Raw genomic sequence first — 19,253 nt, 5'->3', positions numbered from 1 at the left:
AACATATTTGCATTGTTTGCACCTAATACTTATGCACTTTATTTGATACTATCAAGCAAGCGCTATAGGTAACCTTTCCTACTAAGGTTACTCACATTCATGCTACTCAATATACCCAGTCTTTTTACTACCCTAGATTTCTTCATACCTCAAAACACATGGAGAAAAATCATAGCACAGCTTAGCAGAACCTGTAAGTTGCTTAGAACAGAAGCCTAAAGCAGTGGATAGAAAGACTGGGGACCTGCTGGGGCCATTTATGCACTGCACTCACCTCCCACACCCAACCCACTTGATGTATTCAACTCCCATGATCCAAATGCAGAGTCAAAACAAACCACAGACTCAAGCAATATTTGATTTATTTTATTTTAAAACCAGTTTTATTTGTATATTTAGAAATGTGTAATTTTTTTTAATAACTGCAAAGAAAAAAAATAATAATCAGCCACACGTGAAGAACTAATAGTTGATTAGGAGAATGCAGTGCTGTATCTTCTACTGAAACCGTGCGTATGTGCCATAATAAATCGTCTATTAGTAAAAAAATACATTTTAGGGCACATTATACAGAATCCTTATCACAAATTGCAGCAGGGATACTTTTTTTAAAGATAATAAACTAGAGAATTCTGAGGAGTTATGCTCAGCATTTATAAAGATAGCAATTTTTGTGCATTTCGCTTCAAAATGTTCTTGTGGTGAGTACTGTAGAAATGCGCTTTATTGCTGCAGATGTTACAAAGTTCAAGGCTCAAAAAAGGTATGAGTACAAAGGTATCCTTAAGAAACGTTCAGTTTTCTTTTTCTTTTTTCTTTTTTTACAAAAAGTAAAGCTTAAAAAAGTTAAATTTACAAAAAGAAAAAACAAAAAAGAAAAAAAAAACAAAAAAATAAACAAAAACAAAGCAAAAAGTGGTATGCACGCATTTTATATACAGGCATTGTAACATCTTTGAGAATTTTCTTTAAATGCATAGCAGAAAACATACAATTTCCTTCAGTATCTTCTGGGTTGACTGCAGAGGTTAACTCCTTCCTTGCTAGTCCACCCCAAAATAAGTTCACAATAAATCATATTTTCAGCAATCTTTCTTCATTATACATTACCCTATATAAGCGCAAAAAGCCATATGAACTTCATAGAACAGAGAATTAGGAAACAAAGACTATCATAACATGAGGGTAAGGCATCCCTGCTGGTTAAATGTGTGTAGTAAATGGTTAATTTACAGATCCATAGAAGCACCAGAACCAGTCAATCTTGTAAACCTTGTAGTTGTAAAGGGGTCCACAGTTCATGTTCAGGCCCCCTTTCAGCAATGGGCAGAAAAATAAATTATTTTTTTTTTTTACTGAACTATGCGGTGGGCTGCGTATTAAGCACAATCATGGCATTTGGTATTTTAAATAAAGTATTAACATTCAAACTTTTGCTGCTGGAGAACACCTGACGGGAGTTTTAGCTATCTCCACAGCAGAGTTGTGAATAAAATGGATGACTGGTAGATCCTTCATACCTAACACGTCTTGGAGTTCTGGTGCAGATGCTAGTTGATAAAAAGTAAAAGTGCTAGTCTTTGCTATCAAACCCAAAAAGAAAAAAGAAAAAAACGCACGCAGTATCCTTCAGTGACATCGGGCGACCGGATAAAGTATCATTCTGGGAACTGGCTTTACTGTAGTGTTATCAGGATTGGTCCTTTGGAGACAAACTAAAGCAACTGAAAAGGCATTTGTTATAAGAGACACTAAAGGTGCGACATTGGTATGACCTTCATATGTCATGTCTGAGGCCCATATTCTGACCATGGCTTTAAAGTCTACTCCGTAAAACGCACGTTCAGGCAAAATTCCTAGCACTAATGAGTCCCATTGTTATTTAGCGATCAAATAATACTCAATAGGATGTGTAAAGATAAACAGGTCCAAAGCAGGTTTCACATTTTTTCTGATCTTTACACTGTAGGCTTAGAAGTGATCTATCAATACAGAGACACAATTTGCTCCAACAAGATAGTTAGGATCACCAGGAAGTGATTTGTTCTGCCAGTGTTTGGGATCACCTGTAGATATATTGGGAAAACAGAGAGGTTAGTCTTTAGCTATACATACCACAACACATCAATTTTCCTTAGGCCATGATGTAAAAAAAAATACATTTAATAGCTTTGAGAATTTCTCTTTTTTTCAACACATGTACGGCTCTTTATATCTTCTTGCTTTTATTTTTGGTATTTGGTAAAATTCAATAAACATTAAAGCCAAGTAACGCATGCCTATAATCACATTATACTGCCTTTTATAGGTCATTCTTAAAAATGGGGGAAAAAAACATCAAAAGTACACTATTGATAGAAGATGAAGAAAATTGAAACAATTTTCTTTTTCTATTCCTTACATATGTTTCAAACTTGGAGACTACCATTTTACAATATGCATGTATATTTACAGCACCTTGGTCAGAAGTGTTATAGGTTGCCACTATTTTGTACAGTTGGTTGAATTTTAAGCGAGGATGCACTGGGTGCCTTCAGCTGCCGTTATGCTCTTGCTGGATGTTCTGTGCATTTAACCACTTCCATAATGGCCCCTATTCTGGCACTCCTCTCCTACATGTAAAAATCATTTTTTTGGCTAGAAAATTACTCACAACCCCCAAACATTATATATGTTTTTTCAGCAGAGACCCTAGTGGAATACCTTTGCCACTTTAGGGGATCTGCGGGCCCTGAGGTGACCGATGCCTCTGAAGCGCAGCAGCTGCATCCTCCATGTTCAAAGTTTCCTGCACTGATCCAATCAGTGCATCCACCAGCGCCCTTGCATGCGCATGCAAATACTGTACAGACACAATTTCTAAAATCTCGCTGCACCAAAACACATGGTACTGCGGTACCCTGCATTTTTCTGGCTGCGAACACATGCGCGTTTTCCAGCTGCGTCGGGGGAACTATTAGGAATTAATGGCATCCCCATGCATTTGCAGAAGGCAGCTGCAGTAAAAAGAGGAATCCTCCTCACTACAGAGCACCCGAAGTGGGTGGACGCAGACCCAGTAGAGTCGCTATATGCTAAGCTCACCCTGACAACATAACAAGCAGGGGAGGTCGCTGACCACAATCCCACAAGGAGACGCCGGTAAAAGGTCCACAAAAGGACCACCTATTAGACCTAATGGCGCTTTTCCACTGCATGGAACCGTACCGGTTCGGCACGCTTTTGTGCTTTTCCACTGCTGGTACCGCATGGTATAGGGTCGGAACGGTTCGGTACGGTATAGGTTTGCTTTTCCACTGCATGGAACCGAACGGTACGGTACCATATCCCACAATCCTTTGCATGCAGTCACTACTAGCCACTGATTGGTCAGAGAATCCCACCCACCCCGTTGTTATCCCACCCACTTAACTTTAGTACTACTTTAGTGGAAAAGCAAACCTATAGCGTACCGTACCGAACCGTTCCGACACTATACCATGCGGTACCAACAGTGGAAAAGCAAACCGGGCCAAGCAGGGCCGAGTAGAGCCGAGCCGGTACTTGCAGTGGAAAAGTGCCATTAGAGTCGCCCACCATAAAGGACATAAAAGGACACAAACCCTAGAAAGGGGAAAGGGGGGGCCCGCCGTGACGCAGATGCGCAGGCAGAGTACCCCCACACAATAATGGCTGCTACACTTTTCTCAAAAACAAATGGAGCCCCCACGATGCCCCGCGGATCAAGGGGGGTGCCAGGCAGTCCATATATCCAACCCCCTAAGGGGGGGGGGGGAGGCGGACGCCCGTCCGCTGCTCTCCCGGTGAGCAGCTCGAAAAGCCTGTCAGCAGCTCGGTCGGGGGTAGGTGGGGAAGGCATTCACTTCACTGCAGTACCAGGTAAGAGGTAAGTTGAACTATATTCAACATACAAGCTGGTCAAAAAAAAAAAATATGTATATCCATTACATCCATACATGGGTCCTTTCATTATAGCACTAGAAATCGGATTACTTTTGTACCCCAAAACAAAAACAATGGTGTATCTTGCTGCTTGATAGTGTTTATCTACTCTAAGTAGTTTTAGCATTAAATCAATAAAAGTCCCAGAAACTGCTTGGTAAGTTTATGAAAAGCAGAGAAAAAAAACAAACATACTGAAGTCTGTTTCCACCTTTCTGTCTATGCGTCATGTTACATCCATATTTAAAGTGCTTGTAAAGCTTAAATTCTTTAAAAAAAAAAAAAAAAAAAACAAGAAACCTGTCATACTTACCTGTTCTGTGAAATGGTTTTGCAGCCCCAATCCTCCTTTTTTGGGTCCCTCAAGGGCACTTTTGCCCCCTCCACCCTTAGTGCCCCCATAGCAAGCTGCTTGCTCTGGGGGCATTTGTGCATGCCCAATCCTGAACCGCCTCCATGCGTATATGAAACACATAGAGCACGACTCAGCCCTGCCCCCCAATCCTCCCTCCCTGGCTGGCTGCGATTGACAGCAGCGGGAGCCAATGGCTCCTCCTGATGCGGTGTTTCAGCCAATGAGGAGAAAGAAACCTAGGAAAGCTTCTTCGTACATGCACATCACTGGATCAGGCTAATGTGAGCTGCAGGAGGAACTGCACAATGAAGTTTTTTTTTTACCTGAAGCCTTTAGAACCACTTTAAGGTTTAAAGGATAAGTTCACTTTTCGAAAAAAAAAAAAAATTATAAATGCACATTTTTTTTGCAGGTAAAAAAAATGTGCATTTTATTTTTTTGAAACCTGTAAAGCATTGCACCAGCGCTAGTGCCATGCAGGTCTCCTCCAGGTATCTGTGTGCCCGTAAATCCCATACAGGCAAGCAGATACAATCACGGCGCTGTGGTAGTTCATTGAGAATTACAAGCGGGCAGCCACAAAGAATGTGGGAGTTTGTAGTTCATTCACACATGAATGACGTGGCAGTGCTGATTTAAAAAGGGGAACTTCTGCCAGTACTGCTGCCACACAGCGGCTGCAGCATTGGGAACATATTACATGTTCTATCCTAAAAACAGGAGGAACATGTAACCTGTTCCCAAAGATGAACTTATCCTAAGCAGCTTGCTATGGGGACAGACACAGCGCAGGAGTGGACAGCGCCTGCGGAGGACACCAGAAAAGGAGGTTTCACCGTCACTCTGTGCAAATATACTTACCTGCTCTGTGCAATATTAACATGTTTGTTATTTTAATAAAAAGATATATACATTTTACAATCACTTTGATAAATGCACATTTTTTTTTTTTTTTTTTTACAATATGGCTTTATTTATAAATTTTTTGACAAAAAGGTATCATATGCCTTTAACTCCTTGCTACATTTAGATATATCAATTTCTAAAGGGGTAGAAAGCCTGAAGTGATTAGTACTACTTACATTTCCAAAATTACCACTAGCTGTGTTTCATAAGAAAAATACACGCTCCTGAATGCTAAAAAAGGCAACATGCCAAACAGCACAGATAGTAATTTTCAGCTACAATATCAGAAATCATTCTGAATAACCAATGAGCAGCAAATGAAGTCCAATGCTGAAGTATGGTGCATAAGTGCTTTGCAACTGAACACTGCCATCCAGTGGACAGAATACCAAACACGAACCTGCTTTACTAATCTCTTCAAACATAAAGTTCTATCAAAAGGGTGATCAATTGAGTCGTTTTATTTTTAATCATTGAAACAGCTATCTGTGCAATACTGCTTTCAAAGTAATCGGTTTCAGTTTTTTCATATCATGTTTTGACCTACTTTCATGACTTCATCATATTTCATGAAATAGAGAAAGTGGTCTTTTTTACTGCTGGAGAGAGACGAGATACTGTTTATAAAAACACTCCATAAAATGCAAATATGATGAAATTATTTCTTACAGCAAGCACACACAGCAAAATGTACTTGTGGAACTGCTCAGAAGTATATCTGAAGTGCGGCACCCAGAATATGTAAGACATTTTATACAAGCTTTATAATGCATGTTTGGCATATCAAAATATGAAGTACCGACGTGATTTTTTTTTCCCAAAGCAACAACCAGAGCCCAATGCAGACTAGACAGAGGGACAAATAACACTTCACGTGAATGATGATGACAGATCAATACTCAATGTTTCCTTTTTATACATCTACACTATATTATCAAAGTATTGGGACTGTCTTTATACGCACGTGAATTTTAATGACATCCCAGTCGTAGTCCGTAGGGTTCAAAATCAAGTTGGCCCACCCTTTGCAGCTATTCCAGCATCCATGTCTTTATGGACCTTGCTATGTGCACTGGTCCAAACCATTTGGTGGAGGGGGGATTATGGTGTGGGGTTGTTTTTGTAGGAGTTGGGCTTGGCTCCTTAGTTCCAGTGAAGGGAACTCTTAGTGCCGGTTCACACTATCGCGGCACGACTTCGGGGGCGATCTGAAGTCATGTGCACCGCGACTTCGGCGCGACTTGCACGGACTTCATATAATGAATGTCAATGCAAGTCGCTCCGATGTCGCCCCGAAGTAGTACAGGAACTATTTTCTAAGTCAGAGCGACTTGAGTCGCTCCTATTAGAATGGTTCCCGTAGCACTGCATGGACCGCGACTTGTCAGGCTGACCAGTCACTTGACAATTCGCGGTAGTGTGAATGGGCACTTAAGGAGTCAGCCTACCAAGACGTTTTGGACAATGAAATTGGTTCCAGATGATTAGTGACCTGCATTTGCCATCATCCCAAATATTCGGTACATAAAAATAACACTAAAAAGTGTTGATCTCCTCTAAAAAGAAAGGGGGGGATTTTTGAGGCAATAATTCATGAAAAAATAATAAATAAAATGTATGTAATTTATTGGATTAAAAGACACATCATGTCATGAATACACACATATAGAGGTTCCATGACCGAACGTGGAAAGCCACAGCGGGTCATGGATCACAGAAATCATGTAACATACATCCTAACAATGCAATACAGAACTGTGTAAGAAAGCAAGGGATATAGTATCCCTCCCGCACCGGGATGAAACCCAAGGCGAGGGAGAGAGGGGATGCGGCTGAACCGCAGCTCTGTATCTGAAAGGAAACACAGCTTGGGTGCCCCCATAGCAAGCTGCTTGCTGTGCGGGCACTAGACAGGAAAGAGGGGCAGAGGCAGCAACGAGGGACCTCTGAAGAGGAGGATCCGGGCTGCCCTGTGCAAAATCAACTGCACAGAGGAGGGAATTATAACATGTTTGTTATTTAAACAAACAAAGAAAAAACTAGACTTTACAATCACTTTAAAAGAGCAAACATTTCTTTGAATATATATTTAGAAGTTTCTGTAAACCTAAGTTTAACGCCTAATGAGGAAATGAAGTCCTGATATAGGAGTAGTGTCGGTGTTTCCCCTAATTCTATACATAAAATAGTAGTCAACGTACATTAAAAATGAAACGTACAGCTAGAAACACTAATGTACAGATCATGTTTACAAACTATTGAAACATCGCCCCCAAGTGGTGAATGCGATTAACTACATCATTTTGATCCCTGTCATGAGGGACATTAAATCTAGCTGTCTATAGAATGTTCTCAAAGATCCCGCATTCTGCGGAGGACAGTTACAAAACTTAGGATGGTGAAAAAAACAAAATTTTAGTTTACAGTGTCAGTCACACATATGAAGTTTACTGATAACTATCATATATTCTTCCACCCAGATAACTAAAAAACCCTCCCTAATTAAAGTAGATTTCCACCCATTTTAATAAGTTTAGATGTACGTAATCCCCTTTAAAAATACTTTTACCAATGGAAACTATTTTTATTTTTTTTGCAAGGAAATACCTTTTTTTCTTCTTTATTCATCCGCACTTCCGGGTCCGGCGGCCTATAGGCGATTACCTCACTCGGCGATTCACAAGGGCTGCTGGGATGTATCCCAGCAGCCCTTGCGAATCGCCTAGTGACGAAATCTTGCATTATTACACCGGCACCAGCTGTACTCGGATGTATTGGATTGAGTTCGTTCTCCGCCCCGCCTCCTCTCAGTGAGCTCTACGGGATGTATTGCTTTCAGTCCGCGCTCACTGAGAGGAGGCAGGGCGGAGGTGGAGCGGAGCACACACTCAAAGCAATACATCCCGTAGAGCTCACTGAGAGGAGGCGGGGGGGCAGAGGCTGGGCGGAGCATGGACTCAATGCAATACATCCGAGTACAGCTGGTGCCGGTGTAATAATGCGAGATTTCGTCACTAGGCGATTGGCAAGGGCTGCTGGGATACATCCCAGCAGCCCTTGCCAATCGCCGAGTGACGTAATCGCCTATAGGCGGCAGGACCCAGAAGTGCAGATGAATAAAGAAGAAAAAAGGTATTTCCTTGCAAAAAAATATAAAAATAGTTTCCATTGGTAAAAGTATTTTTAAAGGGGATTACGTACATCTAAACTTATTAAAATGGGTGGAACTCCACTTTAATACCAATATAGTAAAAAGACAAGAGGGAATGTAAAAAGGGTGTAGCAGCCTCTGAATCCACACACTGTCAATTGAAAGTAAGGCAGTCCCATACACGAGTTCTTTTCTTGCTTTCAACCAGGTGGTTGAAGGAAAAATAAAACTGACCCGATTCCCCCAGCCACACATTTGATGTGGGTAGGGGAATCCTCCCCATTTAGATATTGTATTTAATGGCAGGGGGATTTCCCTTCCATCAGAATACACTGATCATGGCTGCTGGCTAAAGCCTGCAGCTGTGATTAAGCAGGGAAGACCCAACAGGGCTGTAGATTGATTTCTGTATAATCTGTGCCCATACATGGATTAAAACACATCCAGTCCCTCCTGAACTGGCCAAATTTTGATCCACGTATGGCCGGCTTCTGGGGGACCTGATGGGGAACTAGTAGCTACTGTTATTTCCCAAATATATGCATTGCAATATTTTGGGTAACGACATCAGCGGTATCCCTGGTCCCTTTGTTTACATTCACCTTTTAGTTGGTGAATCTCCCAGCTGACTTGGGCTGGGGATAAAGACAGCTTCCCAACATGGACATGCCCACTGAGTAGCAGCCTAGAGCTGGTTTTAATTTCGGCTAGCTAGCTACTCGAAACTGGCAGTAGGTCTTTAGGAATCTGCTCCAGATGCCATAGGTTGCTAAAGTGGTGGTAGTTCGAACCTACCTAAATCTGTGGCCTGTTTTTACCAAAAGTGGTGCAAATTCTTAGGTGAATTAGATACAGGAAGTTCTTAAGAGAACTACTGCAAGAAAATAGTCGTTAACAAAATTCCTCTGACTTCTGTCTCTTAAATGCAGCAGAACTGCCTGCCAGTGAACAGAAAACCTGTTACAGAAGTATATTACTATATTTCTCATAATAAATCCGCAAAACTTGCACTTAATGGTCTGCAAATGGGACTCGCTGTTTTGCTGCCTAAGATTTTGCTAATATTAAAAGATGTGTTCTGCTGAGGACAAGGAAGCTGGATTGAAATTCTAACTGAATTCTAGGAGGATTTACAATACACGCCACTGATTGAAACTTTTATGCTCATATGATAATAATGGTCTTTGATTGAGATCAAAATAAGTGTACCACTCACAGCTGTTAACCTGGAGAAAGAACTTGTAATACATTTTTATTCTTGTCTCATGGAGAGTCATTAGTGTTTTATTGTAACAAACCTCAATGCTCTGTGTCCTGGCCCTAATGGGCAATATCCGATTCGAACAGTACTGCTCTTTTAGTCTTTTTAACCACTTGCCTACTTTCTAGCCCCCCGCCCCACCCCGCCAAGGTTTAAATTTCAGCTTTCAGCGCTGCTGTATTTTGAATGACAATTGCGCGGTCATGCAACACTGTACCCAAACTAATTTATTTTATTTTTTTTCGAGACAGATAGAGCTTTCTTTTGGTGGCATTTAATCACCACAGGGGTTGTTTTTTGGGTTTCGGTTATAAAATTTTGTGAATAAGAAATTTTTCTTCTTAACTGATAGGCACTGATGAGGCCGCACTAATGGGCACCGATGAGGCCACACTAATGGGCACCGATGAGGCCGCACTAATGGGCACCACTGGTGGGCACTGTTGGAGCTGCACTGATCATTAGGACACTGACGATCAGTGCCCTGATTGTCAGTGCAGATGTCCCCTGTGTGGATTTGCCTTTTTTTGGCTCTCCTCTCCTCACACCTTGTCAGCGTGAGGAGAGGATTGCTGATAACTGGCAAATCCTGTTTCCATCCGTTATCAGCTGTGATGTGTTCTGCCAAGTTGTTCCTTCCATTGCTTTGGATCTTTATATAAAAATTTTAAGAAAGATTTTCTAACTGGGCTTAAAAAAAACAATTCATTACTCATTAATTGGATACCTTGACTAATGCCACCGTATAATATAACTACAGAGAGAAGCCACGACCTCCCTCTGAAAACTATATTTTAGGATAAAAAAAAAAAAAGGCCCTGTAACTATAAACATAGTAGAATCCAAAGTGTGGGCAGTTTAGAAGCAAGGACCAATCTTTGACAAGGCATTTTGTGCTGCTTTTCAGGAGAGCACAAGCTGGTCCCAACAAGTAAACAGTCTACTAAATGAGCCTTCATTAATAGCCTTTCTTGAAAATATTCAAACAAGAGACTTGGCAAACTCGAAGCAGAGTGCGCCAAAAAGAAATTTCAATACTGCAAAGTGATTTAATTAGTCCAGACATTACAGCACACTGGCTCATTAAAAACAGCAAGCTTTCTTTCAAACCCTTAATTTAAGATGTAGGGTTAATTGCTACAAAAAGCATTATGTGCACCTCTAAGTACTTTTGAATTACCAGATGCTTTAGATAGAAATTCTAAAAATAGGATTTTTGAACTCGCCGTAAAAATCTTTTCTTGGAGTCCACTGAGGTACACAGGAAGTCTTTCACCTTCTGGTTATACTGCAGTCTAGAGGAAGATTGGACACTGGCAAACAAAACATCCCAATACCAACATGCCTTGGTTTTGTTGCAAAGAAAGAGCATGATCAAAAACACAGAGGGGTGGGTTTCGGTGTCCCTCAGATTCCAATGAACAGAATTTTATAGTGAGTACAAAAATGCTATTCTCCTTTGTGGAAAAAAGGTACACAAAGTCACTATGGTTGATAACACTGAAACGCTCAATCATTCCCTTGTGCAGTGCCTTCTCCACTGCACATCCATTCTAAAAGTAACCTACTGTAAGTCTTTGGCTATGTTTATGAACAATTCTGCTAGACATTACATTGTATCCCTTGCCACTAGTGTTCCCGACAAAGTGGGAATGGTTTCAGAGGCTCAACAAGATGGAAGAAGTTGAAGAGTTGATTAGCATTTCTCAGGATAACATGTCTAAAGTTATTTCCATATGGTATTGTTGGGTTAATTTAAAAAATACCAAACAATATCATGACCTTTACTGTTAGTGGCTCTTTGTCACCCCAAACTCATTCATTCATGTCTTTATGGACCTTGCTTTGTGCCCTGGTCCAAATTATTTAGTGGAGGGGGATTAACATATTTATAAAGACTGATGTCACACTATCAGATAATATAACTTAACTGCCTGCCAACTAGAACACAAATCAGAGGTATGGGTCGCTCTTTTTAAATAATCAGTAAGGCGACTAAGCAGTCTACACAGCCTAAATAGGAAAAATGGGATTTTTGACTTACCGTAAAATCCATTTCTGTGATGTTCATTGATGGACACAGCTCCTGATTCTTCTTAACCATTGGGTTATACTACCCCCTACAGGAGTAGGACACTAGGAAGGAAAAAACTACGCCTATGGGTAGTGCCAGGGGGTATACACCCTCTCTCACCTATAGACACTCAGTTTTGTTACAAGCAGTTTCAGAAGAAAACCAACTCCTCAGAGGGGTGGGTGCTGTGTCCGTCAATGATCAGAGAAATGGATTTTACGGTAAGTCAAAATTCAATTTTCTCTTTCGTTCATTGACGGACACAGCTCCTGATTCTTCTTAACCACTGGGATGTCCCAAAGCAGTGTTAAACATGAGGGGTGCCAACCAGGTAACATGGACCTCAACCATAAACAACTAAAGCTCACCTGAAAAAAACAATACACCCTCAAAAAGAACCAGGTCCTCTAAACAGCAGCCAGCACATCCACTTTATAAAAATGTTGTAAAAAAGTGTGCACCAATGACCAAGTGGCCGCCTTGCACACCTGTGTTACTGACGCTTGATGACAGAAAGCCCAGGAGATACTAAGCGCCCTAGTAAGAGTGCTCCTTGTCAGGGAAAGGAACCTGAACCACCGTCAGTCTGATCCATCTGGAAATGGTTGCAGAAGAAGCGGACAACCCTTTGTGAGGTCCGTTCCTGAGCACAAATAAGAGAGTCTGGCTTCCTAAAAGACTCTAGCTGCCAGGTACACCCTAACTGCCCAGACTACATCCAAGGTATGCAAGGTAATTTCCTTCAGGGGTGTTTAGCCTGGTATACAGGGAAGGCAACACAATGTCTTCATCAAACGACAGTCAGAGACCACCTTAGGAAGGAATAATGGACAGGGGCGAAGCACCACCTTATTCTTGTGAAACCCCATACAAGGTGAATGACAGGATAATGCCGCCAGTCCCGACACCCTGCATGCAGAGGTGATAGCCACCAAAAAAGGCCACCTTCAGGGGCAGCGCAAGCAGGGAAACCTCCCAATTATTTTTAAAGGGAGGCTTCTATAGAGCTCAAAGCACCATATTAAGATCCCAGGGTGGCAACGGAGAGCGCACTGAAGGAACCAAACAGACACCCTGAAGAAAAGTATGCACCAGGGAGTGTGAGGCCAAAGGTCATTGGAAAAGGACCGCCAAATCCGATACCTGGCCCTCGATGGTACTCAAGGCAAATTTTTGTTCAACCCCCCGTTAAAAGGAAGGTTAAGATCCGATCCCCCGAGAAGGAGTGAGGATGAACCACAGGAGACTCACGCTACGCAATGTACATCTTCCACGTACGATGGTAGATCTTCCTAGCAGTAGATTTCCTAGCTTTCAACAGCATAGGAATCACTGACTCAGACAAACCTCCATCCTTCAGCACCTGGCGTTCAACAGCCAAGCCGCGAAGCCAGCGACTGTAAAGCAGGATGGAAGGTCATTCCTTGGGACAGTCGATCCCTCTCTGGGAGGAAGCCCCCAAGGAGCATCAGTGACCAGCCGTACCCGATCAGCGTACCAAGACCGGCGTTGTTAGTCTGGACAGAATACCTTCTGCTTTGATCCAGCACAGGAGTCGTGGCAGAAATTTGAGAGGGCTGGAACGAATTGGTCAGCCCACCTTAGAATGACAGCTACTTACCGACCTGCCAGGACACTACTTGTGCCCCCTTGGTAATTGACATAGACCACGGCCGTGGCATTGTCCAAATGAATTTGTACCGGACACCCCTGAAGACGAATTGTCCAATGAGCCTGACAAAGGCTTATCGCTCTGAGTCAAGACCCCCTGAGCACATCTGTGCTGAGGACGCCTCCCCACCCAGACAGGCTGGCCTCTTTGGTGACAAGCAGTACAGGAGGAGAAAGGATTTTCCCTGTCTGACACCTCTAGAGACTGTGGATCCTTGTCCCATTTCACTAGAATCTCTTTAGCAGAGAGTTTGTGTGGAACTGTGCAAACAGACCGCCTCGAAGGTGGACACCATCAGGCCCAGCACCCGCATGCAAGCCCGGAGGGATGACTGTCTGCTGAACAACAGAAGCTGAATTGCCTCCTGCAATGTCTGAAGTTTTTCCAGAGAAAGAAACACTCTGGCTCAAGGCTGAGTCCAGAGTCAGACCCAGATAGTCCAGTTTTTATGGACAGAACCAAAGCAGACTCCTGAAGGTTCAGAGTCCAACCAAACTCACTCAAGAGTTCACAGAGCAATCTCCAGTTGACCATCAGAGCAGTCAGAGACTACGCTCACAGAAGAAGATCGTCCAGGTACCCCAGTACCACAACTGACTCAAACAATGCCAGAAACGGGGCCAACACTTTTGTGAGGACCCGAGGAGCGGAGGCAAGACCAAAGGTCCAGGCTACATACCGATAATGCTCCTCGCCCGCGGCAAAATGGAGGAAGTGTTGCTGACCAGTAAATATTAGAATGTGCAGATAGGCGTCCTTGATGTCAATAGATGCGAGAAGAGAGCCCCCTGATGTAGGGATTCCACTATCCTGGGAATGGATTCCACGTGGAACTTCTGTACTCGCACCAGCAGTTTAGTGCCTTGAGGTCCAGAATTGGATGTACCTTGCCTTCCTTCCAGCGAACTGTAAAGAGGTTTGAGTAAAAACCAGAACAATCACACCTTAAAGGATCAAGTCTTGCACTACCCCAAAGAGATCCCTAAGTGATCTACGGACAAGTGCAGGTTGTAAGGGAAGAACCTTTCCAGAGCATAAGACCAAACTCGATCTCGTAGCCTGACCGAATAACTTTGTGGACCCACGTGTCCTATACCAGGAAGGTCCATGGATCCGGAAACCAGCAAAGATGTCCCCCCAACCCAGATACGGGTGAGGGCAGCCTTGTCCGCATGTCTGAAAAAGCCCACTTGTGGCTTGACAGACCAGGTCCTCTTGGAACCTCCGGTGGAGGCCCTGACTTTGATCCCTTGTCTTAAGACCCTGAAGAACGAAAAAAAAAAACCTCTTCTGAGCCAAGGAGAATAGCCCATGTCTATGACGGGGCTCCTTGCCCTTGGTAGCCTGCGGAAGAAGATTACTCCTACCCCCTGTGAGACCCATAACAATGTCATCCAAGGAAGCTCCAAACAGGCAATCCCCTACAGGGGGGGGGGGGGGGAGATCAGATAAGGCCTTCTTAGAAGTCTGGTCCGCAGAACAGTATTTCAGCCAGATAATACGCCGAAGGACCACTGCTGATACAGACAGCCTAGAAATCAAAGGAGCCGCATCCAAGAAACATCACAGATAAACTGTAGCCCCTGGATCAACTGACCCGCCAGCTCCACAAAGACAGGGGGAAGCGGTTTCCCCTCCAGGTCCCGGCGTAAAAGTTTAGCCCACTTGATCAGAGCTTGCGATCCCAGGGCAATAGCAAATACCAGCCTAGGTGCCAAACCAGCCACAGCGAACATATGGCGGGCCAGAGCATCCGCCCTCCTATCAGCTGGATATTTTAAAAGCCGACTCCTCAACTGGAATGAAGGTAGCTTTATTTAACCTGGAAATCGGTGAGTCCACTACAGGTGGGACTGTCCACCTCTAACGCAGTTAATCCTTATAAGGACACCGCAAGCAAAATGCGCTTAGGAGCCACTGCGTTTAGGACAACCCCACTGTTTTGTGACAATGTTGTCAAAGTAAGCTGAAAAGGGAACACCCTCACCACTTTAGAGGGCCTGCGGGTGCCAAAAAGCAGCAGTGCCTCTGATGTAACCTCCTTTTTTAAAGTGTTACGCAAGTGTCTGACACAAACAGTGCATCCACCAGCACCTTTTCATGCTAGAGCAGCAGAGGAAACATCCTCACTATCTGAGCACTCAGGGTGCATGCACGCAGACCCAGTCGGGTCGCTATATACTAAGCTCACCCGGAAAACATAATCAGGGGATGTCGCCAACTGCAGTCTTGCAAAGGGGACGCCGACCAAGGGCTCACTAGTGGGCCATCTACTGGACCCCGCAAAAAAACAAGGGATTCGCCCTCTGAGCCCTCCATAGAGGGCATAATTGGAAATAGACCCTAAAAGGGGCCGCCCGCCGTGACGCGGACGAACAGGTAGGGTACCCTGATGGTCCCGCAGCGCTAAAAGGAGCAGGTGCCCCAAACAATAATGGCGGCAAGGCTGTTATTTAAAAAATGAAGCTACCCCACAGCGCCACTCCTGCCAAGGGAGGCGCCAAGCTGACCACATGGCCTAGCAGTCCGGAGCCTATATTTTTGTGGAGGCCGAGCCGCAAGTGCACGGATTCCAGCCTGGCATATGGCCAAAGCAACAGTGGGGGCTTCAGCTAAACGCACTGGGGCTGCCCCCCTATAGAAGCGCCCGACTCGGCCGCATGGCCTAGTAGGCTGCAAGCCTTGGCTTAAATTTCTGTGGGTGCCCAGCCGATTGGACTCGAGCCCCCGCGGAGCCAACCACCCAGGGGCAGGGGAGTGGAGGGCGGATGCCCAAATGGGAGGCAGTGGCTTCACCCATCCTCACAGGGGCCGCCTCACGTAGTTTCTGACTAGTAGGCCAGATCTGACCGCGTAAGGCACTACCCGTGGATGCTAAACTTTCCCCCAACCCAACAACCACCGGAGGGAGCCCAGAGAACATCCCTGCCCTAGTCACTAACCCCTAGGGTGTCAGGGAACCCTGCTCAACCCCCCGTTGTGCACCAGGAAAATCGGGTCAGTAGCAAAAAAAACACCCCCCCCCCCCCCGCTTTAAGAGCATGTGGCAACAGCCAGCCCATAACCTCACCCAGAGATGGGGGGAGGCCGAAAGACCCACAGAGACCATCAAAATTTTAGAGGGGCTGGGGGGAAGGAGGGGAACCTGAGGGTCCCACCATCCCATAGAGGGGTTCACGTCCACCCCAAAAACCTCCAAGAGTAGAGGGGGGATAGCTACTTACCATACCAGGAACAGGGTGGGCACCGCTCTGGACAGACCACCGCTCCATCGTAATGTGGGTGCTGTCGGCCAGGAGGAAACGCTGCCACTCAGGCAGCCTCGTATGCGCCCTCGCAAGAGGTTTAACTCGCAGGCCAGCCCCCGTCCAGTGGGGCTATGTTGCGGCTGACCTAGCACGGAGCTGCAGTCTGCACGCGCTCGCTGGTTGGACTGGGGGGACCCTAAGGATCTAGATTATCCAGTTCATTGCCCAGTCTGACACTTGCTTGTAGATCACACAGGAACAAAATAATAAAAAGAGGGAAAAAAATTCCATTTAAAAAGAAAAAAAAATACCAGGACCAGGAGATCCCAGCAAGGAACTAGGTCCCTACTCCTGACTAGGCAGAAACAAACTGAGTGCCTATCAGGGCTGTGGAGTCGGTAGATAAATGTTCCGACTAAGTTTTTTATACTTCCGACTCCCCGACTCCAACTCCTCTGTATTATTATGTATTAATCTTTTGACACTGACTTGGGTGGGTGGCATTGCAGTAACTATTCTGGCCACATCACTAACAATCTCTGGATAAACAAGGATGGCTTCTTCAACAGTAAGTTTTGATGAGCGAATATACTTTTCAACTACTTTTAGTGCTTTATAAAACTCCTGTTGGAATTTTTTTATTTGGACATTTACTGGTTCTGTAACGCTTATGCGATGTCGCTTTCCTTTAGCAACTTTCATTTTGTCTAAGAAGGAATCAAAGTCTAATTCTTCGTTTGAAGAAGATGATCCTGAGTTACCACTATTGCTTAAAAGAACTTCATCCTGTGGAGGTATTTCAGGTCGTAATCCCTTCATGCGAACTGCTACATCATAGAGGGCCTTTTCCCAGTAGCAGTCTGTTCACTGTTCAACAAAAGTCGGTTCATTGGATCGAGATAAATAGCCGCTAACAAGATTTCATTTTCCAGCAAAAGACTCTCTCTTTTCATCATTGAAGATGCAATGCCCTCAGCTATTAACCCTCCATTTTTGTTCAGGCGATATAACAGGCTCTTCCATTCCAAGAGGAATTTACCCGGGGTCAGTTCGTCACATTGCAACCTCTTGGTGACAGTGAAGGGGTGAGAAAGAAGGTTCTCCAGCTCTTTTGTTTGTGTCCACTGGCTTTCAGTTAATGCAAGATTTTCATTGTCCATTTCTCCTATAAAGTCTTTAAGTTCAAGCAAATGCTTCACCATTAAATAAGTGCTTCCCCAGCGAGTTGTTTGATCCAAAATGGCTCCTTTTCCTGCACGTCTTTTCAAAATTGCATCCGTTTTCGGGGCCCTGGCTGCAACAGTTACTTGCCGTAATTTGCCAATTAGTGTAGCTGCATGGCGATCTTTTAATCCATCTCTTATGGCAAGTTGCAGTGTATGAACAGCACATCGCATATGATGAATAGTAGCAAGCTTCAATGCTTCTTCAACAAAGTTGTCTAAAAAAAATGTCAGCATTCTCTTCAGTTTCTAAACTTTCTCCAATACTTGCAGAGCTGTCTTCCTCTAACTCTAATCTGTTTGTTACCTTCTTCATCTACATTCATCTTCTCAATTGTGCTCAACATGTTAGAAGCGTTATCTGTCACAACACATAAAATCTGTTCCTTTGTAATTTCAAAATCTTCTAGAACACCACTAACTTCTGAAGGTAATCACTGGTGTGATGTGCCTGAGTGTCCTTTAATCCGAGGGTCCGTGTTATTGTTTTGTTATTTTCATCCACAAATCTAACATTAATAGCAAAATAATTAACTCTGTGACGTGTGCATGCATCCATTTAAAGGAAGACAAAACGTCCTTTCAGAACTTTCTGTAGTTCTTCCTTTTTACATTTGGCCTCCTCAATTATAAGTTTCCTTATACTAAGTCATTAATTATAACTTCTTGTGAATTGGGACATTTAAACTTGCTTTTTTTTTTAATTCCAATCAAAATTTAGTAGGAGTCGGAGTCGGTGCATTGTTTGCCGACTCCGACTCCAGGTACCCAAAATTTCCTCCGAATCCACAGCCCTGGTGCCTATAGCTGAGAGTGGGTGTAAACTCTCTGGGACTGCTCATAGGCATAGTCAAGCTTTTTCCTGCCTTGTGTCCTACTCTTGTAGGGGGCATTATAACCCAATGGTTAAGAAGAATCAGGAGCTGTGCTCGTCAATGAACAATAGAGAAACTGTATTTTTACATGCCTGGCTATGTAATGTAACAGAGGTAGGTACTTTCGCCTAAAACTTCCAACTTTCTACACAATTCATTTTTCTATAAACTGAAAACATTAGGGCAGTTGTATGCATCAAGGTGACATAGCCAACATGATATCACCTATGTAATGGGAGCTTGTGTGTCCTTGAAACATCTGTATACTTTTGAAGTTTAGATAAATTGTCTATGCTACTTTTTAACAGATGGCTAACATCTCTCAGTTGCTGACCATGCACTGCCACCACACAAAATTTTGCTTTGTTCATGTGAAGAACGGTGGTGTGATTCCATTATACAGATGGGGACATAAACACTCAAGCAGTTTATACTCTCAAAATATACAAATACAGAAAAAATAATAAACCTGCACAGCTGGAATAATACTATACAAACGTTTTAGGTTGTAAAAAGCCGTACATATGTGAAAAAAATGAAAGTGAA

At 43.6% G+C, this 19,253-nt stretch overlaps 1 protein-coding gene and 1 pseudogene across 8 annotated transcripts in view; both read right to left on the bottom strand.

The window, feature by feature from the left end:
* Positions 1–350: 350 nt before the first annotated feature.
* Positions 351–19,253, bottom strand: part of TJP1 (tight junction protein 1) — a 589,472-nt gene continuing 570,569 nt past the window's right edge. For all 7 annotated transcript variants that reach the window (XM_082253421.1, XM_082253420.1, XM_082253423.1 and 4 more), the window contains one exon: positions 351–2,066. In XM_082253421.1, coding sequence (XP_082109547.1) covers positions 1,972–2,066 — 95 coding nt within the window. In that variant the 3' untranslated portion in view covers positions 351–1,971. The remainder of the gene's footprint in view (positions 2,067–19,253) is intronic.
* Positions 5,494–19,078, bottom strand: LOC309554540 (annotated as a pseudogene). The gene is made up of 4 exons: positions 18,975–19,078; positions 17,040–18,476; positions 5,751–5,802; positions 5,494–5,634 (listed from the first exon to the last, which is right to left on the bottom strand). The product of its transcript is annotated as an uncharacterized misc_RNA (transcript).

The sequence above is a fragment of the Pelophylax lessonae genome (assembly GCF_965119305.1).
Source record: "Pelophylax lessonae genome assembly, chromosome: 4".
NCBI classification, from domain to species: Eukaryota; Metazoa; Chordata; class Amphibia; order Anura; family Ranidae; genus Pelophylax; species Pelophylax lessonae.
This window is presented reverse-complemented; position numbering and strand designations above follow the sequence as displayed.